The sequence below is a fragment of the Naumovozyma dairenensis genome, chromosome 9 (assembly GCF_000227115.2).
Source record: "Naumovozyma dairenensis CBS 421 chromosome 9, complete genome".
Lineage (NCBI taxonomy): Eukaryota > Fungi > Ascomycota > Saccharomycetes > Saccharomycetales > Saccharomycetaceae > Naumovozyma > Naumovozyma dairenensis.
Genome location: NC_016487.1, coordinates 497,504 through 523,624, shown reverse-complemented (window position 1 = coordinate 523,624; position 26,121 = coordinate 497,504). Strand labels below are relative to the sequence as shown.

The 26,121-nt window shown below is 34.2% G+C and overlaps 15 protein-coding genes across 15 annotated transcripts in view; 6 read left to right on the top strand and 9 right to left on the bottom strand.

The window, feature by feature from the left end:
- Positions 1-157: 157 nt before the first annotated feature.
- Positions 158-826, top strand: APS3 (Aps3p; the record flags this gene model as incomplete). The annotated part of the gene is made up of 2 exons (XM_003671994.1): positions 158-179; positions 264-826. The coding sequence occupies 2 exons, from the start codon at positions 158-160 to the stop codon at positions 824-826; spliced, it is 585 nt and encodes a 194-aa protein (XP_003672042.1).
- A 110-nt stretch (positions 827-936) lies between these two features.
- RRN7 (Rrn7p) lies at positions 937-2,607 on the bottom strand (the record flags this gene model as incomplete). The annotated part of the gene is made up of 1 exon (XM_003671993.1): positions 937-2,607. The coding sequence occupies one exon, from the start codon at positions 2,605-2,607 to the stop codon at positions 937-939; it is 1,671 nt and encodes a 556-aa protein (XP_003672041.1).
- Positions 2,608-3,007: 400 nt separating this feature from the next.
- On the top strand, positions 3,008-4,456 carry YSP3 (putative subtilisin-like protease YSP3; the record flags this gene model as incomplete). Its single annotated transcript, XM_003671992.1, has 1 exon — positions 3,008-4,456. One exon carries the CDS (start codon positions 3,008-3,010, stop codon positions 4,454-4,456), a length of 1,449 nt encoding a protein of 482 aa, XP_003672040.1.
- A 104-nt stretch (positions 4,457-4,560) lies between these two features.
- Positions 4,561-5,394, bottom strand: NAT4 (N-terminal L-serine N(alpha)-acetyltransferase NatD; the record flags this gene model as incomplete). Its single annotated transcript, XM_003671991.1, has 1 exon — positions 4,561-5,394. One exon carries the CDS (start codon positions 5,392-5,394, stop codon positions 4,561-4,563), a length of 834 nt encoding a protein of 277 aa, XP_003672039.1.
- Positions 5,395-6,010: 616 nt separating this feature from the next.
- Positions 6,011-8,914, top strand: DNL4 (DNA ligase (ATP) DNL4; the record flags this gene model as incomplete). Its single annotated transcript, XM_003671990.1, has 1 exon — positions 6,011-8,914. The coding sequence occupies one exon, from the start codon at positions 6,011-6,013 to the stop codon at positions 8,912-8,914; it is 2,904 nt and encodes a 967-aa protein (XP_003672038.1).
- Positions 8,915-9,017: 103 nt separating this feature from the next.
- Positions 9,018-9,833, bottom strand: UTP23 (rRNA-binding ribosome biosynthesis protein UTP23; the record flags this gene model as incomplete). Its single annotated transcript, XM_003671989.1, has 1 exon — positions 9,018-9,833. One exon carries the CDS (start codon positions 9,831-9,833, stop codon positions 9,018-9,020), a length of 816 nt encoding a protein of 271 aa, XP_003672037.1.
- Positions 9,834-10,432: 599 nt separating this feature from the next.
- Positions 10,433-11,485, bottom strand: NDAI0I02240 (uncharacterized protein; the record flags this gene model as incomplete). Its single annotated transcript, XM_003671988.1, has 1 exon — positions 10,433-11,485. One exon carries the CDS (start codon positions 11,483-11,485, stop codon positions 10,433-10,435), a length of 1,053 nt encoding a protein of 350 aa, XP_003672036.1.
- A 377-nt stretch (positions 11,486-11,862) lies between these two features.
- Positions 11,863-15,450, top strand: YCS4 (condensin subunit YCS4; the record flags this gene model as incomplete). Its single annotated transcript, XM_003671987.1, has 1 exon — positions 11,863-15,450. The coding sequence occupies one exon, from the start codon at positions 11,863-11,865 to the stop codon at positions 15,448-15,450; it is 3,588 nt and encodes a 1,195-aa protein (XP_003672035.1).
- Positions 15,451-15,656: 206 nt separating this feature from the next.
- CMG1 (Cmg1p) lies at positions 15,657-16,082 on the bottom strand (the record flags this gene model as incomplete). Its single annotated transcript, XM_003671986.1, has 1 exon — positions 15,657-16,082. The coding sequence occupies one exon, from the start codon at positions 16,080-16,082 to the stop codon at positions 15,657-15,659; it is 426 nt and encodes a 141-aa protein (XP_003672034.1).
- Positions 16,083-16,613: 531 nt separating this feature from the next.
- Positions 16,614-17,675, bottom strand: DCS1 (5'-(N(7)-methyl 5'-triphosphoguanosine)-(mRNA) diphosphatase; the record flags this gene model as incomplete). Its single annotated transcript, XM_003671985.1, has 1 exon — positions 16,614-17,675. The coding sequence occupies one exon, from the start codon at positions 17,673-17,675 to the stop codon at positions 16,614-16,616; it is 1,062 nt and encodes a 353-aa protein (XP_003672033.1).
- A 446-nt stretch (positions 17,676-18,121) lies between these two features.
- Positions 18,122-18,700, bottom strand: SEC22 (SNAP receptor SEC22; the record flags this gene model as incomplete). The annotated part of the gene is made up of 1 exon (XM_003671984.1): positions 18,122-18,700. One exon carries the CDS (start codon positions 18,698-18,700, stop codon positions 18,122-18,124), a length of 579 nt encoding a protein of 192 aa, XP_003672032.1.
- An 850-nt stretch (positions 18,701-19,550) lies between these two features.
- Positions 19,551-21,758, bottom strand: PDR8 (Pdr8p; the record flags this gene model as incomplete). The annotated part of the gene is made up of 1 exon (XM_003671983.1): positions 19,551-21,758. The coding sequence occupies one exon, from the start codon at positions 21,756-21,758 to the stop codon at positions 19,551-19,553; it is 2,208 nt and encodes a 735-aa protein (XP_003672031.1).
- Positions 21,759-22,230: 472 nt separating this feature from the next.
- Positions 22,231-23,670, top strand: SOF1 (rRNA-processing protein SOF1; the record flags this gene model as incomplete). The annotated part of the gene is made up of 1 exon (XM_003671982.1): positions 22,231-23,670. The coding sequence occupies one exon, from the start codon at positions 22,231-22,233 to the stop codon at positions 23,668-23,670; it is 1,440 nt and encodes a 479-aa protein (XP_003672030.1).
- A 380-nt stretch (positions 23,671-24,050) lies between these two features.
- NDAI0I02170 (dullard-like phosphatase domain-containing protein) lies at positions 24,051-25,226 on the bottom strand (the record flags this gene model as incomplete). The annotated part of the gene is made up of 1 exon (XM_003671981.1): positions 24,051-25,226. The coding sequence occupies one exon, from the start codon at positions 25,224-25,226 to the stop codon at positions 24,051-24,053; it is 1,176 nt and encodes a 391-aa protein (XP_003672029.1).
- Positions 25,227-26,057: 831 nt separating this feature from the next.
- POM34 (Pom34p) overlaps positions 26,058-26,121 on the top strand; it is a gene marked incomplete at both ends in the record, with an annotated part of 1,248 nt that continues 1,184 nt past the window's right edge. Inside the window, one exon of the mRNA XM_003671980.1 lies at positions 26,058-26,121. This exon is cut by the window's right edge and continues 1,184 nt beyond it. Within this exon, the coding sequence (XP_003672028.1) occupies positions 26,058-26,121 (64 nt within the window).

Here is a 26,121-nt window from a genome sequence, read left to right as displayed (position 1 = left end):
ATTTTTGGCGCTTATGCTTATGCTTATGCCGACAAAAAATTATCGATATTGATTAATGAAGTACACTCCTCTTGAGGCTAAGTTTTGTTTGAAGAGCAATAATAAAAACAAGGAGAGGCCCTCATTCAGACAAGATTTCGTACCTTCCACACATATCATGATCCATGCTGTATTAATATGTAAGTATATTCCTGATCTTTCGCCGTTATGCAGTATTGAATAACCCAATTAAGGCTTACTAACTAACATCATATTTTACTTAGTTAATAAAAAACGTCAACCTAGATTGATTCGATTTTATTCTCCAGTGGACCTCCCTAAACAGAAATTGCTATTAGAACAAGTGTATGATTTAGTCTCGCAAAGGAATAACGATTTCCAAAGTTCATTCTTAGTTACACCTCCTTCTCTATACACGAATAGCTCGTCTTCATCATCATCCAAAGATAGAAATTTCATTGATGAAGATATTCAAATAATCTACAAGAATTACGCTACACTATATTTTACATTTATTGTTGATGATCAGGAATCAGAACTAGCCATCTTAGATTTAATACAAACATTTGTCGAGGCTCTTGATCGATGCTTTACAGAAGTTAATGAACTAGATTTGATTTTTAATTGGCAAACATTACAAAGTGTACTAGAGGAAATTATACAAGGTGGTATGGTCATTGAAACCAATGTTAATAAGATTGTCAGTGCTGTGGACCAGTTGAATAAAGCGTCCGAGTCAAGCGATAGTAAGATAACATCAAGTTTCACAAGTGCTCTTCAGGCATTTGCACAAGGTGGATTTGCCCAATGGGCATCAGGCCAGTAAACATTGTCGTCGATTTAATAAATAAATGAATGAATGAATATATTATTGGTTCTATACTGAAGCATATACTACGCAATATTTATATGTACAAATAAAAATGTTACAGACTGTTAGCACGATTGGTGTGCAATTTCTTTCGTCTTTATTTTATGGCTACAATCTCTCTCTGTCCTGCTAACGCATCTTATCATATCCTCCTTAGGAATATTGAATTCTAAGGTAATCTTATCGACTATTAGGCATTGTAATTGGTGTATAAGTGTTTTTCTGTTTTCATAATCTGTCCCATCATCTTCATCAAGACTATCATTACCATCATCATTTCCTGATAATGATTGTAATTGGGCATATTTTTCTTGTAATTCTTCAATAAACGTCGGATCTCGTTGCTGTGATGTAGTCGAGGTCTTAGATTGCCCCTCATTTGAAATTAATCGGAAAATTTGATAAAGTTTTCTTCTGGCAATCCTTTGATCTACTGACATTGTATCATCGAATTCACTACTAGATTCTCCTTGAAGGGATAAATATGATTTTTCTATCCAATCTAAATAGGTGGTTGTTTCTTGATTCGACCAATCAAAGAGATCTTTCTTATTTTCATCGTACACAGTTTGTGCAATGGTTTTATCGACGGTGTTTTTGCTTGGATCTAACGTTGAGATCAATTTTTGATGCTGTAACAAAAGAGAACGTATCCAACTTGATTTATATTTTTTTCTGGGGGCTTGTTCGTCTAATAGAAGGATATACTTAATAGTCAGGATGAAATAGGTAATGACTTTTATTTCTGGGTATAAATGATGTTGAGTAAAATTTCTTGTATCCCTCTCTATTAGATGGAGATTTTTCGTATCTTCTATTCTTTGAATAAATTTCAGTGTACGAGTATAAAATTCTGGAGGTAAGGGTATTAAAAGGGTAAGTTTTAATACCAAACCTTCATAATTTATCAGATTATTAAAATCTGCATTAAAATTGATACTGTGACAAATCGATATGACTTTGTGTTGTAATTGTAGAGTTGTTGGAGGTTTCCCACCTTCGAAGATACCTAGGTAATGATTCGGCAGAGTTTCTTTCCATGCTTTTGGAAGAGATTCATTGGCTTTAAAATATACCAGATCAGTTGTACATATCCATTGAATAAAATCAGAAGTGTAAACGGGTAGTCCCAAATGAACAGATGCCATATATAAGATGGCAATAGTGGATGACATATGTAGTCCAATTTTATTCTTATTTTTCCGTCTAGTAGTTGTTGTTATATCATTGTTTCTAGTCTCATTCTCATCAATATCTGTCATTTCTTCAGTTTCAATAATGTCATTGAAATCATTTTTCGACGATGATGGATCATTATCGTCAAGATGTTTAATGTATTTCATCCAAAAAATTTTCACGACTTTAACGAAATGCTCTGGGAAGCCATGTGTGCTAACTAACTGTATACATTGTTTTTTTAAAATAAATTGGAAGCATTTTAAGAATAAGATATTAGCATCGTGGCCATAAAGTTTTTTCTGCTTGATAAATTGTTGTGAACTTTGCAATTGAGACAAGCTCAAACTTGATTGGAAATTCCCAATAGCATTAGTAGTCAGGTTCAATCTTCTAGTCATGACACCACCCATGGTAACGTTATCATCATCGTCATTGAATTCAACGTCACCTTCCATAACATGACCATATTGGCATGTTCTTCTACCGTCTATTATACGCCATAGACGGGACGGACAATTATCTACACCACATACTTGGCCTCTAATATAAGCAGACATATGAAGTTGTCACTTATTCTACAGCCTTTCTACTTACAGCTTCTCGATACTGGCCCCATGACATAGCAAATTACTAAGAGTTTTCAGTAAGAGTCTCCAATATAATAACGGTTATAGAATTCGATGAGGTGAAAAGTTGATAACATTCTAGATCCAATTTCTATTGTTCTTTCTATAAGTAAAAGTAGCAACTATCCCGGGTAATACACATTCGTATGTGCTAGCGCCGCCACATCGTTGGACACGGAGTTATACTTTATAAGGCTTTTGATTAGATAAGATCCCCTAATCCATGTATATAAAGTGAAAAATAGTTGTTGGAATAAGATAATGAAAGCAATTGATTTGAACGACAAATCTCATCGTCAAGGTAGAAGAAAACAGCTTCCATATCTTTGAAATGACTCTAGGAGGAACACTGCTAATTCTGTCATGGTTTGCTCGATCGATAACCTCTCTCATTATCCCTGAAATTATACATAGCGGCAATAACGATGCTTCACATGCGAAACTAAACGAGAGGGACACACTTGATAAAAATCAAATTCCCTTCATAATACCAACCCACGGTCCACAAAAGAATTTTATCCCGGATCAATATATAGTGTTGTTTGAGAATGATACTACAGATCTTCAAATATCCAGATTTGAACAATTTCTGTCATCACTTATAGAAGAGGACAACCAAAAATATAATGTCAATGACAACTATAGCAAAGTTTTATCTAGATTCCAGATATCAAATGATACAAAGGGTATGATTATTAGAGCACCCATTGATGATTTCCTAGAGGACGTAAAAAATAATATTTTTAATTATCAAAAAATCATTAAAATAATAGAACGAGATTCATACGTCCATATGAACAAATTTACTACTCAAATTGATTCTTCCTGGGGGTTATCAAGAATCTCTCAAAGAAATCATTTGAAATTATTACAAGATCAATTTTATTTCTATGATGATAATGGCTCAGGTAAAGGTGTAGATTGTTACATCTTGGATACAGGTATAAACAGCAACCATATCGAATTTGAAGGAAGAGCATCTTGGGGAGTCTCGTTGCCTGTAACCGAGCCATCCTTAGAAGATAGTAATGGGCATGGGACACATTGTGCTGGAATCATCGGCTCTAAAACATATGGTGTGGCTAAAGAAACTAATCTAATTGCAGTTAAAGTGTTAGATTTTAAAGGTGACGGGTCAATGTCTGATGTCATCTTAGGTCTTGAATTTGTCGCCAACTCCCATACCAATAAAACAAATAATATTTCTTCTTCGTCCTCAGTACACTCCGAATTCAAAGGAAGTGTCGTCAATTTATCATTAGGAGCCCCCAAATCTCCATCGCTAGATATAGCATTAGAATCTGCTAAAAAAATAGGTATTCATATAACTGTGGCTGCAGGAAATGAAGACGAGGATGCATGTATGACATCACCTGCAGACTCTCCAGCAGTTATCACAGTGGGAGCATCGTCCTTTAGTGATGATAGAGCATTCTTTTCCAATTGGGGTCCATGTGTTGATGTCTTTGCTCCAGGAATTAATATTAAGTCAACCTATATTGGTCCAAATAATAATGAAACTTTGAGTTTGAGTGGTAGTTCTATGAGTTCACCGTTTGTTTCAGGATTAACTGCATACTATTTATCCTTACAACCTGATGTTTCTAGTCAATTCCATGATTCTTTGATGACACCAGACCAACTGAAACGAAAAATCATAGATTTTAGTACAAATGGTATGTTGAAGGAATTACCACTTGATACCGCCAATAAATTAGTATATAATGGAGGTGGAAAAGATCTTAGTGGATTTTGGAATGCCACGAGAAAGGAAAATTAACTGTATAGTACGATATACGCAAAAGATTTGTAAAATAAAAAAAAAAGCTATTAACTTTCGTTATGCCGTACTTTTTGAATTTCTTTATCATCTGTATATAATTTCTATAAGTCTATTGGTAAATAATATAAGTAATAAACGGGTTTCTTTATAATCTGTTTAGTTACTTCCCTAGTGCCTGCATTGTTTATTCGACGCAAATTCCGAGTTTGGCGTTTTTCAATTTGATAAACTTCATCAGTGGGTGAATCTGGAGTTAGTTTCATCCCAATGGATTTATAAAAGTTGATGGCCTTGATGTTGTCGCTAAACACAGTCAATTCGATACCAACTAACGGATACGGTAGAAAATCCTTCCCATACTTCGTTACAAGGGAAGAACAACATTGATGAAGATGGACAGATAGAAGTTTGGTACCAATACCTTGTCCTCTTAATTGAGGTAATATTTGAATTTCATAAAGATATATAACGGACATCAACTGGTCATTGTGTTCATTTTCATCGTCATCGTTCGAGTGTGTCCCTATAAAGCCATCTCCTTCTGTTAACATGAAGGAAAGGAACAGCAGTGGTTCTTGGTATTTCTCGTCCCAGTAACTAACATAAATCAAACCTGGAGACAGCATCTCTTCTAATTTATTCGACTTCCATGATTTGTCATTCTCATAGATTGTTTTTGAAACTTTAGTATATTTGGCACCTAAATTCACGTCCAATATATTTAAAAATTTGTTCAAGACATCAGATCTTTGTTGAGGGTCTGAACTGAGATTGTAGACTTCTGAACTGTGTTCTATTGGGATAGATACTTCATCATGTGATGGTTTATGGTGGATTCTTCTTCGCCATGTCGTTACCCCATCGGCAGACTGTAAAATAGTGGGGAATTCCTCGCAGACAATGTTTAGCAATGCATCGGATGTTGAGGTATGCATATTCTATCGATTAGGCAGGATATCCTCATCGAAAACAATGATAAACAAAATATCCTAGAGCAGAAGTTCTGGTCTCTAAATTACGTACACTATCTCTAAGCTATATAATATTATGTTCTTATATTCTTGCTCGATGCTCAAGGTTCATTTCGATTCCATTTTGTTTCTCATATGTTTCCAAGCACCGAATCATTGTCCAGTAAAATGAACATGGGAAAATAGTATAACAAAATCAGCCGATTGGATCAAAATTTTATCCCCATATTTTGATTTCTGAGTCGTACATTATTTATTACCTTTATTTTTTTATAGTTTATATTGATGATGAAGAAATAAAATACATGTCAGAAGAACAAATTCACAGTTTTTATTGCGAAAAAGGCATTGCATATTAACTTTAACATTGATTATGCATTGAATGTTAGACCTTCCGCCGTACGAAACTCGCGTTATGAAGCTCTTTTAACGAACAACTTTAGAGGGTTCAGGACAAAGATACAACAATGGTAGATAGGTAGTTAGGAACTCATTCGACATTAGCCACTGTGCTATCATATAAACACTTCGATTTTGTTATTACGACCCACGTAAAGTATAACTAATATTCATAACACCAATGGATGGGAAAGCTGTGACACCGACTCTAGACAACGACACCAGACCAGCAACACCGCATAACTTTGCACCATCCCCCTCATTTAGATGGCTATGCGATGAGCTATTTGTGAAATTAGAAAGGATTCAACAAGCTTCCACTTCTAAGGCCTCTAAAGAATTCCAAAAGCCTATAAATGTCCAATATTATGAAGTCATTCAACATTTCATTAATCTATGGAGGAAAACTGTAGGGAATGATATTTATCCTGCATTGATTTTAATCCTCCCATACCGTGATAGAAGAATATATAACGTTAGAGATTATACTTTGATTAAGGCAATATGTTCATATTTGAAATTACCTAAGAATTCATTTACTGAAAAAAGATTACTAAGTTGGAAACAACGTGCTGGAAGATCAGTTAGACTATCTAGTTTCATCGTTAGTGAAATCAAGAAAAGGAAAAGTGAACCACAAGTCGGTACAAGGGAGGAAATTACAATCGATAAGTTAAATCAATGTCTAGATTCGTTATCTGAAGAAAGAAATAGTAAGGGAAGCATGGGTTATAGAGGGTTATCAGATTCACCAACATTCGTATTTTGTTTAGAGAATATGACATTTGTTGAACTTCAATTCTTTTTCGATATTATTTTGAAAAGTAGAGTTATCGGTGGTCACGAACATAAGTTCTTAAATGTTTGGCATCCTGATGCTCAAGACTACTTAAGCGTAGTGAGTGACTTGAAAACTGTAGCAAATAAACTCTGGGATCCTGCTGTCCATTTGAAAAATGATGATTTAACTATTAATGTCGGCTCTCCCTTCGCCCCACAATCAGCAAAGAAACTTTCCATATCATATGAGAAGATCTGCGCTAAATTGAAACATGATTTTTTCATTGAAGAGAAAATGGACGGTGAGAGAATTCAATTACACTACCAGGATTATGGGAATAAATTGAGCTTTTTGAGCAGACGAGGAACAGATTATACTTACCTTTACGGCGAAAGCATTAAAGATGGAACGGTTTCAAAATACTTACATCTTGATAATAATGTTCAAAATTGTGTCCTAGATGGTGAAATGGTCACATTTGATAAAGAAAGAAATGCTCTCCTACCATTCGGTTTGGTTAAAAGTAGCGCAAGGAGTATCATTACACAGGAAGGTGTGGCTAATGAAGGTTATCGTCCATTGCTCATGGTTTTTGATCTCGTTTATCTTAACGGAGTGTCGTTAGTTAATATTCCTTTGTATCAAAGAAAGCTATATTTAGAAAAAATCTTTACTCCAGAAAGGCATATTGTCGAACTACTCCGATCAAAACGTTGTTCAGATGAAAGATCAATAAAAAACGCTTTGGAACATGCTATATCAATAGGATCAGAAGGTGTTGTGTTGAAACATTATAATTCCCGATATACTGTTGCAAGTAGAAATGATGATTGGATTAAAGTAAAGCCTGAATATTTGGAACAATTTGGTGAAAATATGGATTTAATTGTCATTGGAAAAGATCCGGGTAAAAAGGATTCTTTAATGTGTGGTTTAGCAGTTGTTGAGGAAGATGAACCAGAAATTGATGAAGATGGAAATGAGATCGTTAATCTAGACTCTCAGGACAGTATAGGTGAGGGGGAAGATAAAGAAGGAAATGAAATAGAAAGGGAGAAAACAATCAAGAGATTTGTCTCGTTCTGTTCCATTGCGAATGGTATTTCCCAAGAAGAATTCAAGTACATAGGTAGGATAACAAAGGGGTGTTGGAAAAAAAGTGATGAGATACCACCACCTAGTGATCTCTTAGAATTTGGGAGTAGAGTCCCTGCAGAATGGATTGATCCTAAAGACTCTATTGTTATAGAAGTAAAAGCAAGGTCATTAAATAACGATGAGGAAGCCACTAAGAAATTTAAAACGGGCATTACGCTATATGGTGGGTATTGTAGGCAAATCAGGGAGGACAAAGATTGGAAAACATGCTACACTTTGTCCGAGCTTAGAAGAATGAAAAGATTTAAATTAGGTAGTAACAAGAGAGCCAACAATGATGCTACACATGCTCTGGACAGTTCTAAAAGAAGAAAGGCTCGTAGGATTGATTATGGCTTTGAAAAATATTTTGAGCAAACGCCTACGACTTTGGACCAATCTAGAATATTTGATGGGTTATATTTTTACGTTATCTCAGATGTAGTTGATGCTACAGGTTCTAGGGTGTCAAGGGAAGAATTATATGACAAGATATTAAATAGAGGGGGTGTCATTGTTCACAATGTTATAGCAAAGCACCATGGGGAAAACCAATTTAGAATTTTATGTGGGAAGTACACTGCTGAATGCCAATCATTGATTGATAGAGGTTATGATATCATTGAACCACAATGGGTCTTAGATTGCATAAAAGATGATATGTTATTAAAGTTAGAACCTAAATATTGCTTTAATGTATCAGAAGAGTTAATGAAGATTGCCAAAAGACGAGTTGATGGATTTGGAGACAGTTTTGAAGCACAAATCTCGGAAGATTCGTTTTCTAGATTAATAGAGAGGAACGTTCGGTCATTGAGAAATGCTCCACCATCTATTCAGTATGATATGGTAGATACTGTTCCCTTATTTTTGTTCTATGGTAGGACGATCTTGTTAAGAATTAAAGATAAAGCCCTCTTTACCAAATTGAAAGTCCAAATTAGATTGTATGGCGGTAAGACTACGGGCGACTTGGCTTCTTGTAATTTAGTTGTTATTCAACAGAATGAGATAGCAGTTGCAAAAGATGTTCGATCCTCGTTGTTAAAACTTACAAGTGATACTGATAAGCCACCAGTACTACCTTATATTGTAACCCCCGAATGGATTGATTCCTCCATTTCTGAAGGTTGTCAAGTACCTGAAGAAGACCATCCAGTTGTATAAATGAAACGATATCTATCAGTTTGTCTTGAAAAATAGTATACAATTTGTTTAGAATAAATATGTGACTACACTATATAGAAAGCATATTAAAACTGTTGTTGAGTCATTCAGAGTTCGCACCCTCCGCTGCATCTTTATCTTTATTTTCTATTTCAGTTCCAGTTTTACTTTTATGTTTTCTTCTTCTTTTCTTCTTTGAATCATCGATGTTCGCATCATTGTGGCCTTCCCTATTTTTGATGTTTTCATTCATTGAGTTAGATGCCGTCTTCTTCTTCTTCATACTCAAGGGATTTGGACCTTTAGGACCGATCTTTCTCTTTTTCTTTTGTTGGTCAGTTGATTCCTTCTCCTTAACAGTTTCTTTATCCACAGCGCTTTTCACGCCAGTAAATTTTGGATCATTTAAACCTTTATATAGTTTTTCATTTTCCTTCCTTCTACTGACTTGAGCACTTACATCACTTAAAGGTTCCATGATCATAACGGCCCTTGAAATATGTATTAATGGTACACCCGGAACTTGTCTTAATTTCCTTCGTGTTGCTAAATCCTGAGACGCTACTACATATCTATGTTTATTTTGGCCGTTGATATTAACGACACTTTCTATACATTCAATTGCAGTCTTAGGTTCCTTTGGATTATGATTACAACGACGTCTTTCAAATCTTCTAGCCAATTCGATCGCATCCTGGTTATTTTCTTCATACAATGCTTGCATACAACACTGTGTTATCATCACTTTGACTTCTGATTGAAGAGTATTCTTTAGCCCTTTAGCTAGATCATAATTGGAATTACTACAATCGAGAACAATCTGGTTATCTACTAGGACTTGATAAGGTGCCCTAAATTTAAAAGTATGATTATATACCAGCAGTTGTTTTCTGTACGATTTAGCTCTTTTTTGACGCATTTTGACTATATGATGGGTTGGTTTTTTCTTTCTTTCTATTAGAGATGTCTTAGTGAAAATACTGTGATGAGATAGAAATTTTTCATCTTTGGACTTGTATTGTTTACAAAGAAAAATGAAAAATTTTAAAAATTTCAAAAAATTTCTCGATGAGATGGCGCTATCATCACAAACATAAAATAGTACCTCCAGACACCCTACCAAAGATGATTCCTCTATATATTAATTAATTGGTTAACATTAACTTCAAAAATAGTAACTACGTTCTGAAATCAGTTGAACAGGGTATCGTGGATAAAATATATTAGGAAGCCGCTGATCCGATTGCTATTGTCATTTTCAAGAGAAGAGAAAAAAGAAAAAAAAGTATCAGAATAGGCAGTTCTATGTTACGTAAAGTTATATTTGAAAACTGGTACCCAATCATGAACATTCTGAACCGAAACGGCTTTACAGGCGTGGTAGCTTCGTGTTCTCGAACGTACCTGCAGTAGACGTAAGCGCAGAATAAGGTTCCCAAGCCTATATAATTGATTTTGCTTTTGATTAGTATATGTCCTATGTTTTTAAGTCTTTAAGCTTTTGCGTTGCAAGGCACGTCATTTTTTCCCTTGTTGTGTTCCTGCAAGGAAAGATTGAATCAAATTGTTTACCGTACCACTTTGCAACATCTCTTGAGGTGTCTTACCTCCCATTTTCGTGTTCATTAATTCTGAAAGAGTCGTTCTCAGTAACGGATTATTAAGAACATCTTTCACTTGACGTGACGCATCAGGATTATCGTTGATAGCCTGAAATACCATCTGCTTCAATTGAGGATTATTCATCAATCCACCTACACCACTTCCTAGCAAACGAGCTATATTCGACAAATCAGCAGCCTGTGATCTGTTTTCCTCTTTTGTCTCCTCTTTCGATTTATTGTCATTATTTTGGGCATAGTGGTTTACAGCTGTGAATCCCTCATCTTGATTATTATTTTTCTCCGGACACTCTTCACTTGTTACCTCCTTTATGCTTTTTCTCTCTTCACTATCATCATTTTTTTTTAGTTGTTCATATTTAAACCTTGCATCTTCATAATCATCATACAATGTTTTACTGGCATTAGTACCTTCCAAATCAATAGCGCGTTTATAAGCAGTCATCCCGTCTTCAAGTTTATCTTGGCAGCATTTAGCGTATCCTAATCTTGAATATGCCTTTGAAAAACTCGGATCTATATTAATAGCCAAAGTCGCATCATTTACTGCATCTTCATACCTCCCTAGTTTCGAGTATGCTAATGACCTATTAGAATAATAAGCAACATTCTTACTGAATTGAATAGCTTCTGTATATTTTTTAATCGCTTCTTCATACTGCCCTTCGATCATAGCTTCATTTCCTTCCTTTTTCAAAGCTTCTGCTTCCTCATTATGAATCTTCTGAGTAGCTTCTAGGGTATTCAAATTCTCTTGAAGTATAGTCTTCAATGTTCTTTCTTTAAGGCTAGTTGGTAAAATATCTCCATCTAAGCTAAATGATTCTCCAATACAAGTAATTGCCACACGCAATGATTCTTTCTTGTCTTCATCCAATACGTTATTATTCGTCAGGTAAGATAAATACGATATTATTAGGGATGCTGTTTGTTCCTTAGTTAATGACATTCCACTCTTGTCTCGATTAAATATAATTTAACTAGCTCCTTTTCAGTAATAAAATCGTCGGTATTGATTAAAATATAATGTTATTACACTCTCACCTAGAAGAAGTGATTGTTTCACGATCTGGGAAGAATAATATGGAAGACTTCCTTTTTTTTTCAGATTCTGATTTTCACTTAGCATTTATTAATGTGTTAAATTTTTTTTGGCGCTATTCCAGATCTTTTAAATTCAGATAATAAGGTGGAAATAAATAAATAAACAAACAGTCCTCGAAATACAAACCGTCAGATCACGATAAATATTCTGCAAAGAGGGCAGATCTCATCGAGCTTTCTTACGGCTATCTATCATACCATTACATTTGCAGACTGATAGATATGTCCGACTTTAGTCTATCAGAACATCTTACCAAGTTTCAAACAAGTGATAAGAAATCCTTTCCAGCAGTAGCTAACCCATCACATGATCTTAATACTGTCATTGATAGATTAGCCGTCTCCCCGGAACAAATCGATGCAGATCCTGAAACTTTAGAAATTCTTTTAGATTTATCCCATGGATTCATTAGTTTACCTGTCAAATTGCAAAATCAATTGACATATCTAGTTGCTTCATCTCTTTCTAATCTTTGCAATGAAATAAATGGGAGCCTGACAAGTTCGAGTAATAATGAAAGTAGTGGTGACGCTATGGACTATAACGATATGCTGTCTTTAATACCGCAATGGAAAATACATCTCGAAGAATATGGTTATTTGATTCATGTCATATTAACGCTGTTATATGAAATTATGAATAAAATTGCATCAAATTCATCATCCACCCCCATAACTAGGAAAAATGTAGATGGTAATGATAAAGTAAAAGCAGAGCTTTTCAAGAAAAGCTGTAATCAAGTGGAAATTATATGTGAATCTATTTTGAAAGTCCTGGAAATCAATCTATCAAGAATTTTCCAAACCACTCCAGAAAAGGATTTATTCATTAGTCTGTTTTTGAGACCCCTATACGTCCTTATTGAAATTGAATCAATAACTAAGGTGAATTCATTGACGATGTTTATACAGCGAATCATTTGTATGTCAGTCAAATCCCATAATCAAGCTTCTGTTATTCAAGATGGAATAATATCGAATCTAACCTATTTTCAACATTTATCTAATTTTAATGCTAAATTATTGACAATTTTGAGTACTGAATACAATTATCCAATGTTGACAGAAGAAATATTAAAAGAAATTAGTAGTAGGCGTTTTAACTCGAAAGATACGACAGGTCCCAAATCCATTTCAAATTTCTTAGTCAAATTATCAGAATTATCACCTGTTGTTATGATCAAACAAATTGGGGTAGTAATTAATCTATTAAATAATAGCTCCATTACTTTGCGGTGTTCAGTGGTAGAAGCATGTGGTAATATTATAATACAATTGATAAAAGAAGATCACTATAAAAACCAAGTGACAGTACTGATAGATTTGTTAGAAGAGAGATTCCAAGATTCAAACCCATATGTGCGAACAAAGGCAATTCAAAATTGTACCAAGATTTGCCAACTAGATATTAAATTGAATAAAAAGAAGTTGGTTTTTACGAAATTAGCCGTAAGATCGCTACAAGATAAATCTTCTCTAGTAAGAAGGAATGCAATTAAATTATTGTCAAATCTTCTCTTAAAACATCCCTTCAATGGTGTTCATGGTACACAATTGACATTAGACGATTGGGAAAAGCATTTGAAAGCAGTGAAGAATCGATTGGAGAATTTTATGGCATCAAACTCAAAGACAGAGACCAGCCGAAACACGAATGAACTACCCCCTTCCAAAGATAATGAGAGTTCTAAAGGGGATTCAGATGATCACGACGAAGAAATGGATAGCGATAGTGATGGTGAGCAAGAGCTCTCAAGAATGGAGATTGAAACAGAAGAAGTCAACACAACGGATACAAATACATTACTGAAATTAAAACTAATGACCGCATACTATAAGGATGCAATCGAATTCATCAAAGATATACATCAAGGTATCAGCATTGTATCTACATTATTGTTTTCGAAGAACAGAAATGAAGTTTTAGAAGCTATGGATTTCCTAATTCTATCAGATGCGTATGGTTTGAAAACAAGTAAATTAGGTATTAAAAAGATGTTACACTTAGTTTGGATGAAAGGCACTAACGATGAAGGTACCAACATACCGACACACTTAATAGCTTGTTATAAACAATTGTTTTTAACAGCCCCTGATAGTTATAATTTTAGAGAGAAGGCGACTCATATCGCGCTAAACTTGATTCAGTTAACTATGGATGCTTCCATTTCCGATCTAGCATCACTAGAACAATTATTAGGGATGATGTATGAGCGTCATTTGATTGATGAAAATATTATCAACGTCCTGTGGGCCATTTATAACTCAGCATCCAAACAGGCGACAGATACATCAACTGGTATCACTTTTACAAAAGAACAAATACATGGGTCTATTATTATTCTAGGTATGTTAGCCTTGGAAAATCATGAGATTGCTTTAAAAGGATTAGACTCGTTATTAAATATTGGTTTAGGCACAATTGGTAGCCAAGATTTGAAATTCTGTCGATATTCTTGCTTAACGTTAGAAAGAATTGTTAAAAGGAAAAGTAATTCGATAAACTCTCCATTATCGTTGATAAGTGACAAACATGAAGCAGAAGCCATAAAAAGACTTTATAGTATGATTATAGGTTATACAAATGACTTAGAGTACTACCCAATGTGTGAACAAGCTATTAGTGCTTTTTTCACAATTTCTTCCCAACCAGATGTATTAGCTAGTGAAATGATTAGAGAGAAAACAATGATGACTTTTGGTAAACCTGAGTATAACTCAACTTCTGAGGACTCGTTCCATTCACGAGATATATCGCGATCTACATCTTTAAGCCAATTGTTGTTTATAGTTGGTCAAGTGGCTATCAAGACATTAGTTTATCTAGAGAAATGTGAAGCGGATTTTAAAAAGAGGAAAATTGAAGCTGAGATATTGAAAGGCAGAGAGAAGGAACAAATTAGGAATCAGAAAGAGCAAAGTAATGCTAATACGAGTAATACGTTAGGAAATGAAACTGTTGACCGTACAAAAGATGATGAGTTGGCGATGATTGGTGGTACAAATGAAGATGATTTTGCCGATGCCATTCTATTTATTAAAGAAGATGAATTATTAAACGGTGAAAACTCATTACTTGGTCGTTTTTGTCCCATCGTAGAAGAAATTGTTTCTAATTCATCTAGATTTAATGATCCGATTTTAATGAGGAGTGCATCGTTATGCCTTCAAAAGCTAATGTGCATCTCTTCCAAATATTGTGAAAAAAGCTTACCGCTATTAATCACTGTAATGGAAAAATCCTCTGACCCAATTATCCGTTCGAATGCAGTCTTGGGTCTTGGAGATATGGCAGTTTGCTTCAACAATTTGGTTGACGAAAATACAGATTACTTATATCGTAGATTACATGACAGTAATTTAATGGTACAACGTACGTGCTTAATGACAGTGACGTTTTTGATTCTAGCAGGACAAGTCAAAGTTAAGGGTCAACTGAGTGAAATGGCGAAATGCTTAGAAAATTCAGATCAGAGTATCAGTGATATGTGTCGTTTATTCTTTTCTGAGTTGGCTACTAAAGATAATGCTATTTATAATGGTTTTATCGACATATTTAGTAACCTTTCTTCAGATGAATCATTGGATAAGAATAGTTTTAAGAAAATACTTAAGTTCTTATTAGCGTTCATTGATAAGGAGAAATACCAAAAACAATTGAGTGATAAGTTAGTTAGTAGGCTTGACAAATGTGAAACTCAGAAACAATGGGATGATATTTCATTTATCTTGACCAGTATCCCGTATAAGAATGAAAAAGCAGCTACCTTACTAGCGGAAGGTTTCAAAGTCGTGTCTGCTAGAGAATGAGATGCCATATTTAGGTCTGATATATAGTATATATGCCAAAGGTATTTATTTAAAAGAATTATTGTGATAATACATGGACGATATGCAAAACCTGAAAATGAATTAATAACTGAAATAGTTAATGAAATATGCAGAATATAATACAACATATTATACTGCTATAATGCAAGGTTTATTTTGAGCGAAATTCCAATAAAGTTCCGTCATTACTCATGATCAATCTTACGAATGCCAGGACAATTTTGAAATAGTTCTTTTTCACTAGTGTATTTTAAATTACAGAAGTAACAATAATAAAATTCAGTCCTAAGGAACACATTTACTTTCATTATTTTTTCTTCCAATGGCATCTCATTGAAAAGCGAAAGCTCTTCATCTTCTTTGCCTCCAAGGTCAAATGAAGAGGAATTCCTAGATGGTCGTTCTATCTCGTTTTCCTGTTTAAGTTTATCTATTGAAGTTTTATGCTTCTCATTCAATGATATTATGTATGATCTCCAAAGTACGTTGAAATCTCTTGGATCAGCACCTATTTTATATATTTTTGAATCACCACTTAATTCAAATGCTATTCTTTCTATTTCGTTCCATATCGATTTCAATTCTTCATAATGTTGTCGTTTTGTATGCATGATTAATTGGTTTAGTAAAGTGGTAGTTCTAAAGTAGAATAGCCCAATGGTGACGTTTAAATGTATTCTAATGGTTTCTACTTGGAGTTTTAATCGTGCTTAGATAGTGAGATATATATATATATATATATATTCATGTTCATGGAACAACCTTTAGAGAGGTTAAAAGTCCTAATTTTAGACCATGTACTCTAGTGAGATCGGAGCTATTGTTTACTGTTCACTGTAAGCACAACCCTTTAAAAAATACAGGTGGGCCCGAAAAGCTAATTTGATACTAGAGAAATATACTACGTAGATCAATGGACATCCTATAAGAAAAGTAGTTCACTATTGATGAACAATGAATGTTTTGATGGTTACTCTGTCTTGCTTTTTATATATAAATGTACAACAAATTATGTATGTGTATATATTCTAGTGAATTCCAAAGAACAAACAACAGAAAATTGACGGTTGATAGTTCATAGGGTATATAGATATATATATATTGAACGGTGATGTAACTCCTTGTTGACTTTAGAGTTTATTTTAGTGATTTAATGCGAAACCATCAACGATTTTAGGAGGTTCCGGGATTCCATCATTCTTTAGTTGCTTTGACAATTCCTCTTCAAGACCTCTTTTCCATAAATCGTGATTTTCTCCGAGGACATATGTCATTGTTTTCTTCATGAATCCTTCGGGACCCAAATAATTTAAAGATTCAATGATATCATCTAATAGGATTGCCTTACCTGCAGCAATTCCATTACCTAACCCTGGATGTTTGATATTTACGACATGAATGTGGAAATGATAATATGACGGTTGGTAATGAACAAAGATTCTTAATTCATCCGGATTAATAGCATAATTATAACAACCAGGGACCACTGATTTAATCTTATTGTTTAAATTAGTTAACCATTCTTTATCGGTTGGTTTGAGGTCTCTTACAGATTTAATGTCATCTCTATAGACAATTGCCACTAAATATAATGAATCAATACTTAGGCCATCCCATTTCATATCGGGTAAAAGGATAAAACTTTCCTTTTTGTTATCAGCAGAATAATCTTTATAGACGACACGTTCAGATTCCGCATCTTCATATAAGATATTATTAACCCATTTCAAATTACCCGCATTAACCATTTCATTAATGTAAGGTTCTACAACTTTTTTATAAATTTCAGGAGTTTCTCTAATTAGATGGAAATTTTGTTGTTCATTATTTTTAATATGAACGGCAGTCGCAGGCCAAATCAAATTCAATTTAGCTGTAGGATTATATTTCAAATCCTGTTTTATTACAGAAAGCCCCCAATAGTAAATATCATTTGAAGTCAATTCTTTTAATTCTTCAAGACCATTTATACATGAATATTCATTTTCGCAGTGATAAAAGATTGGTAATGGATTTGTAACATCTTGAGAAGGTCTTCTAACAGTTTCATCGAAGATGAAATGGGTCTTTTCCGCGGTAACGATAGCATCTTGAGAGTCAATAGTACCTAGCAAGGAAAGGACCTTTGTTTGTGGGTTAGAGTCTAAGACGCGAGTGAATCGGAATTTCTTAATCAAAGTAGCCAATTCATTTGTATCAGCCATTTTTGCAACAGTATTTTAAGGGGAAAGCTTTTGTTTTTTAGTTTATTAAGTGATTGTATTTTTTTCCTATTGGAAGAGATACTATTTTAGAGCAATATGTAGAGGTCTTGATGAGTGTTACAACAACTCTTTAGTTAGCCAATATGTTGGTTGTAAATATTCGAATGTACTACTACTAATGTATCTAAACTCTCCCTAAAATATTTTTTTAGAGACTCGAAAATAAAGACTTACAGTACAGAAAGCCCTAAGGGTAAATGACGTATGGACACACACCCCGGCCATTGACAGCCCTATATTCTGGTTGACAATGGTTTAGGGTTAAATATCCTAATGATATAGGCCAGATTCTTCTACTAGATTAAGATTAAAATTAGTACTTGTAGTTCAGCTTTGCAAAGATATATATGTATCTATAGTTATGGATATGGCTACAAATAATAATGCTATGATGAATTTAATTTTTTGCTTATGCTCCTTTGCCTATCCTTTAAGGAACATCCACCAAAATAAAAACACAACAAAAATGCAACCATCGCAATTGGGGCATATTGGCTAATTAAAAGGTCAAAATTAATCTTTTGAGCGGATTTCCTGTATCTCTTGGAAGATTCTTTCAAGGATGCACTCATATCACTCATTTTATCCAGGGAATCACCTCTATATAACAGATCTTCAATGTTTTTGGACATCACTTGCTTTACACCAACTAATTCTTGATTCAATTGATCCAAGTTATCTTGTACTTTCTTATCACTATATATCTTCTTCGTCTTTTGTAAAAATGTGTCAAAACTAACAAATGCATACGGTCTAGTGCTTGTCTTATCCACCTCATTACCATATGAATGTTGGAATTCCTCTGAAACATCACTTAAATAAGAAAATGCTAAATTACGCGGATACCCCATCTCACAAATAACGAAATAAATAACTGAATCTTTCTTCAAATAATGGATTTCAAATGCTCCACTCTCTAATGTAGCTTCATTAGCTGAGTGTGGCGTCATTCTAGAAACAACCATCTTCACTTTTTTTTTTGATCCAATAGAGATGCACTGTCATCATCAACTGACGTACATAATGGGAGACCTATAGAAAAATTAAAATAAACCGCAAGAACCGAGCAAATTGTTTTCACATTTTTCGTTAGTAAAAGTTCGAATGACAATTATAAGAATTTGCTGAATTGTCCCACATACCATCTTCTCTATATACTAAAGTTGACTTTATCATGATATTCTCTCAGTATGAACTTGCTTTTGTATGGCCAACTAGTGAATCGAAATCTCCTAATTCAACTGTTATTCAGAACACCAATATGTCAATTTATATAAACAAATTTAAAACGGAATGGATGCTACACTATAAACACGTCTTCATGTTGTAAGTTTTGATGTTGTTAACATTCTATGGAGCGCTAACTTATACGTTACACGTTACACGTTATGCGTTATGCGTTGTGCGTTATGCGTTGTGCGAAATCAGTATAAGCATATAAGTGTACGTAAAGAAGAATGCCCGATTAGTTTAGTTACCCCGCTGAAGACTAATAAACTTCACTTCACTTCACAAAGAATTGTTGGTGAGTTCACTCCCACTAAGCCTTAGTATAATAAATAACTTGATATCAAATTATTTATTTTCCACTATAGGGAGAACTAATTATGTTCTTCAACAATATAATAATTTGAAAAGAAGAAAAAAGTATTTTTTTACTTACAATTTTTATATACAAGAAGGATCTGACAGAAATGTCTAAATAAAGAGGTCAAAAATAAATAAATAAATAAACACGAGTTATAACCTTCTTAAGAAGGAATAGGGTCTTACTATATGATTAAATATAAACCTTATAGACTATTATAACGAAACTTAATCTGGATTCTGTTTCTCATAGACACTCCAGATATCATCGAGAAAGTCTTCCATGTTCTTCTCCGATAAGTTGTCTAAATCGTATCCCCTTTCATCCCATTGTTGTTGAATTAGCGTTCTTGACTTTAATACATTATCAAACATGGATCTACTTAACCTTTCGAATTTAAATAAAGAAGATAAAGCGAATGATTTGGAAATTTCTCGATGGAAATCTTGTAGTATGGGATCAAATAATGGATCAAGTGCACTTAAAAATTTCTGAACTGTTCCTAAGACGGGATAATAACAATCATTTGGAATATACATATCAACATTATTAATTGCCCTATCATTTGCCCCGTCATCTTCTGGTAATCGTATATTACCCTTTTCAAGCAACATTAATTTCTCTATCATTAATCCATACATTTCAGCCAAAGTTCGGATGGATAAAGTATTAAGTAATAATAAACAGAGATTGAGATTAGGTTTTAAATAATTGTCATCCGTTTTCCTCTTCACGTAGGAATCTCGGGCATACATCACTTGTAAAGTAGTGACGCAAGCTGACACACTAACGAAAATTATTTTTGATATACCATTCTTGTTATAAAACGAGATATTCTTTAAGAAGGACTTGTTCATATCGAAAAAATTTAATAGCATTCCTAATGTTGGTGATAAAATCATAATATCCCATATATCAACTGCACCGATAAGACCTATAGATGTATAATATTTTATAGGCAGAAAAGATGATTCAATGAATTCTAACAGCTCAGTAGTTAGTGAAATTAAATCGACCGGCTCCATTAGATCATTCACTTTGTTGATACATTGCCTTCCAACTTTAAGAAAATTCTTCATTAACCTATCCCTTCTACATTTTTTGGGACCTACTGATTTATCTGTTAGTACGTTTCTAAAGTATCGAGTATGATCAAAATGGTTATTTGAAATGAATAAAGGTTTTCCCATGTCAAAAGAAACACAAACATCTGCAAATAGCGTGAAATTCCATAATAATGTTAAACTCTTTACTTCGTCGTCATAACTATTACCATTAACATCTTTCTGTTCTTCTCCTTGTTCGCCCCCCTCATCTTTACACCATCTATCCATATCATCTAGACCTAGATTTAAACAACTTTGACAAAGCAAAGCAACTAAATCTGCCACTTCTGAGCCATCCCAATTGGCATTTGGACAGTGATATATTCTATAAATATATTGGAAGGCGAAGAAGTATGCTTTATCAATTGAATTGACGGATGATAATGGAACACCTGAAAGGAATGTGAAAAACTTCTCTATCGATGCAGGAATCTGTTGCGGAAATTTTTGAATACAAATTATGGAAACGATAACTCCAACGCGAAAATAATCTTGCGGTTCTCTAATAGAAAATTTGATGGACTGTTTAATACCTGTCTTCGGATCAAATGCACCACCAGCAATAAAATGTTGCTCAAATACTGATACTATTGTCTTTTCCGGCATGATTTCTAAGAGCTCCCTTAATGGTGAAGTAAAATAATCCGCAAGGCATGTTTTAATCTCTTCATATCTCGGAAGTTCCTGACACATTGATTCCATAACCGTTAAATCATTTGCAATAGAACTTTCTAAAACACTAAACTCTTTTGTTGTTATACCATGCTCTTGATTCCATATTTTTTGATTGGAGATTATTTCTCCCCATAAATCAAAATGTTTCTCTCTAACAGGTTCGCTTTCAAGATATATTGATGTCTTCCATGAAGTCGGTCCAAAGATAAGACTCTTCCCCTGTGAGATTTTTTGAATTCTAAAATTCCATAATGGATTACCCATTTCGCGTACCATTATTGTCTCGTGTTTGAAGATTGTATCTTGTATATTGTTGCTATTAGAAATGTTGTTATTACTCACATTAGTATTAATAGACTGCCGTGATGGCAGCTGTTGTTGTCGCCTTAATTCATCAACTTCTTGTTCTAAAAGCTTGATTCTTTCCATTAATTCTAGGTTCGGAGTGTTATCAAAGAGATCCTTCATCGAATTAACAGGAAAATTAAAATCTGTATAGAGACAGTCAGGTAGTTTACGCTCTTTACATTGCCCACACATTGGTTTTGCTTTATCACATTTTAGTTTTCTCTTACGACAAAACATACAAGATTTAATTTGCTTTCTTCTTTTTTTAGGTTCATTGTGATAAGAATCAGGTGGTGTAATTTCCATTCTTTCTTAGTAAAAAAAAGTTCTCCTATTTGTTCCTAATCGACAAACAAAACTGCTCTGGTCGTTCCCGTTCTGATCGTATCCTATTGGGCCTCGGTTATGGATACAAATGATGATGTTGAGTGTTGTTTCGGTGTTAAAAGTCTATCGGAGTCTTCCTCTTAACCATACTCAGTAGCAGCCTCTCTTAAAATTCAAAAAAGGTCCGTTTTCTTTTGGAGTTTTTTTTTTTTGGTAAAATTTCTTGAAAAATTTCATCTCATCTCATCTCATCTCATCTCATCTCTATAACTAGTTAAAGAACTACATAACGTTAGATAACCTCTAACAGGTCAACACTCGAATAGGTGCATAAATAAGTTATTGATCTAAAGATAGAATTCTAGATTGCTAGTATACTTTGAACTTATAGAGGAGATAATTGCCATTCATTTCAGTAACGGTTTGTATCGACTCCTTATCACCAGCAAACATGAAAATCAAAACTATCAAAAGAAGCGCAGACGATTATGTCCCAGTGAAAAGCACTCAAGAATCGCAACTTCCTCGTAATTTGAACCCTGAGCTACATCCGTTTGAAAGAGCTCGTGAGTATACCAAAGCGTTGACGGCTACTAAGATGGAACGTATGTTCGCTAAGCCTTTTGTCGGTCAATTAGGATACGGTCATAGAGATGGTGTTTATGTTATTGCCAAAAATTATAGAAATCTAAACAAATTAGCAACAGGTTCCGCAGACGGTGTTATTAAATACTGGAACATGTCCACGCGTGATGAAGTATGTTCCTTTAAGGCTCATTACGGGCTTATTACAGGGCTTTGTGTTACTCCAGAACATTTATCTAAAAATAAGAATGATAATTTTATGCTTTCCTGTAGTGATGACAAGACTGTGAAATTATGGTCTGTAAATAGTGAAGATTATGTCAATCTTAAAGATGATGAGCAACTTAATACAACCAGCGGTCTACTAAAAACTTTTTACAGTGATATTGCCTTCCAAGGTATAGATCATCATAGATCAAATTCTAATTTCGTCACAGGTGGTGCGCAAATTCAACTTTGGGATAGTAATCGATCCACTCCATTATCTAATCTATCATGGGGCGCAGATAACATTACTACTGTGAAATTTAATCAAAATGAAACAGATATTTTTGCTAGTGCAGGAAGTGACAACTCTATTGTTTTATACGATTTGAGAACGAATTCCCCAACTCAAAAGATTGTTCAAACAATGAGGACAAATGCGATTTGTTGGAATCCAATGGAAGCTTTTAATTTCGTTATCGGTAATGAAGATCATAATGCTTATTATTATGACATGAGAAACATGTCTAGAGCAATTAACGTTTTTAAAGATCATGTGAGTGCAGTTATGGACGTCGACTTCTCACCAACAGGTGATGAGATTGTGACAGGTTCATACGATAAAACTATTAGAATTTTCAAAACTAATCAAGGTCACTCTAGAGAAATATATCATACTAAGAGAATGCAACACGTATTCCAAGTCAAATTCTCTATGGATTCGAAATATGTTATCAGTGGTTCAGATGATGGTAATGTTAGACTGTGGAGAAGTAAAGCTTGGGAAAGATCCAATGTCAAGACTACTAAAGAAAAGAATAAATTAGAATATGATGAGAAATTAAAAGAAAGGTTCAGACATATGCCTGAAATTAAAAGAATTAGTAAACATAGACACGTCCCCATTGTTGTTAAGAAGGCACAAGAAATTAAGAATATCGAATTAAATTCCATCAAGAGAAGAGAAATGAATGAGAGACGTACTAGAAAAGATATGGAATTCCGATCCGAAAGAAAGAAACAAATTGTTGGTACCGTCTTCCAATACGAAGATAAAAATGTAAAAAAGGACAAAGAACTTAAGGACTCCAATAAAATTTAATAAAAAAGCCAATGTCCCACCATTCATATTCTAAGAAGTCGAGCCTTTTTGTGTTTATAGAATTATATAATCTACGCTAATAGGATATATGATAATATTGTTTTCCCTTTATGATACCTACACATAAGTCAGTGTGCCTACAAGGGGCATCTATCACGCTAATTGATATAATGTAAACAGTCGAGTCTTGTTAGAATACGTAACGCTACATATAGTCTAGTTTGGTTTGACCCATTTGCATATCACAATCTGTTGATTTATGTACAGGGTACAAAGGAAGACCAGCTTCCTAAAGTTGAACGGAATAATAGAACGTCTTGTGATATCAACTCTATTAATAATTAAAATGCGATTTGCCTTTTATAAAATACGGTTATCTATCATATGGTTACATCTAATATTTTCCCGACATCGGGGACATATTTCTGCGAAAGGTCTTCTAACAAAGGTATAATGTCTAACAATTCATTATCGTGTGTGTCAGAAAACCAGGATGAGATGGGAATTGCATGTTGTGGATGAAACATATAAGATGCGGGGGAATTATCAAGTATTACAATTTCAGAAAGAGGTCTTCCTATCTGTGCTAAATTTTTAACATAGTTTCCTTCATAGTTATAGCATGCTTCTCTGAAGAGGCGATGATGAATGGAATTTGAACTGTCTAATATATCTAAAAGAGGATCTCCGTAACGTGAGACACTAGCCGTGAAAACGACGACTTCATATAGTTGGGCTACCCTCCGGAGAAACTCATCAACACCAGGCCTCTTAATGACATACACGTTATGAATTTGATCATCGATATCGACTGGTAAGACAAAATCTGCTGTATGGAGATACTTGAAGGAAGAATGAACTAATGTTTCGTCAAGATCTAGCACTAAACATTTCTTCCCAAAACACTCGTTTGTTTGCGGTGGTAACAAAGTCCTAAAGCCAGAAGCGTGATATTGATCAGGTTGTAATAATGACAGATCTATATAGGTATCGTCTTGATCCATGTCGCTATAATCGTTATCTGATGGACGATCCTGTGTATTTTCCAAGGCATAATTATTCTGGTCAATGTCAGTCTGCGGAATAGAGTACGAGGGATTAATAGACTGTATATTTGTCGTATCTATCTCTACTGGCCCCTGTATTTCATGACTTCTTTCATCCGAAGATGTCACACCACCTAGCTGATGCTCTTTCTGGCTATCAGAAGCATCATCGTATTCGATTTGATGTTTTTCTTCAACAAATGTGGGTTCCTTTTCATCATCAGATTCATCTAAGGTCAGTAGTTTGGAAGAAGTTTTTGTTACATCTCCGTTATTATTGGCAAGGCTTATCCTAGTTTTATAATCTGGAGGAGCATTTAGTTTATCTGTATTCTCATCTTTATAGGGTTTCTCACGCTTAACAGTGTTATCATGAATAGAGGATGCAGCAATTGTCATCATCGTATTTTTATATTCTTTATTATCAGGCAGTCTTAAGTTCCTAGTATTACCGAGTTCTGAGTCTTCAAATTCTGTATTGCAACATAAAATTGACGATACTAATCCCATTTGCTGTGAACACCTTCGTTCTCCTATGGGTTCGGGCTGTGTGATATATATTGGTTCTTCAATATTTAGATTGGTTTGCGATCAACCACTTACTACCTGAATGACGCCCTAAAAATACGTTGATTCTTATTATGTTGGTACAGGCTAGAAATTTATTAGAGCTCAAAAACTTATTATTTTCAAAAAAGACAATACCTCCTTTCCTTTAACGTTAAAAGCAAAATTAGAAATGTCCTCCTATTGATCCATATAAGAGCGTCGTTTCCTTGTTACGCTACTTTGTTTAGGATTCGAAAATACCTGTGAATAATGTACAATTCAACGCAAAGTTGGAGCTTTATCTAGCGGGATAAAAAAATGTTAGTTCACTGAACTTCCTTGACGTACTTCTGTTCTATATGCTGGTATTTCTATAGTCTTGAAGTAGTTTTATATGATACTATGAAGTCTGCCTATGTACGTACGTCTGCAAATTTGTTTGCGTGATATTGTTCCATTTAACTTCCTTTCATGGAAAACTCCTAATAGTTGTCTTAGGGTTTGAAGGGTTTCGAGGGCAAATTTTATCTTCATTAATTTTTTTTTTGCGTTCTACACTTTCCAATCTATACTATACTATACGTACTATACAAGAAACAAGAATACTAATAATTTATTGAATGGTGTCGGTTGAATGGTGTTAGTTGAATGGTTAAACGAATGAATGGATGAATGAATGCTTGGTTAATTAATCTATACATATCAACTGATTTGAGATTATCTTCCATTGTACATCGCTGGTAAGAAAGCAAATAATAGAAACCGAAACCAATACCTCGTGGCAACCTCATAATGGATAAAAACGCCTTCTATTCAACACCTATTATAAATAGATCCAAAGGCCATCTTGGCAGTT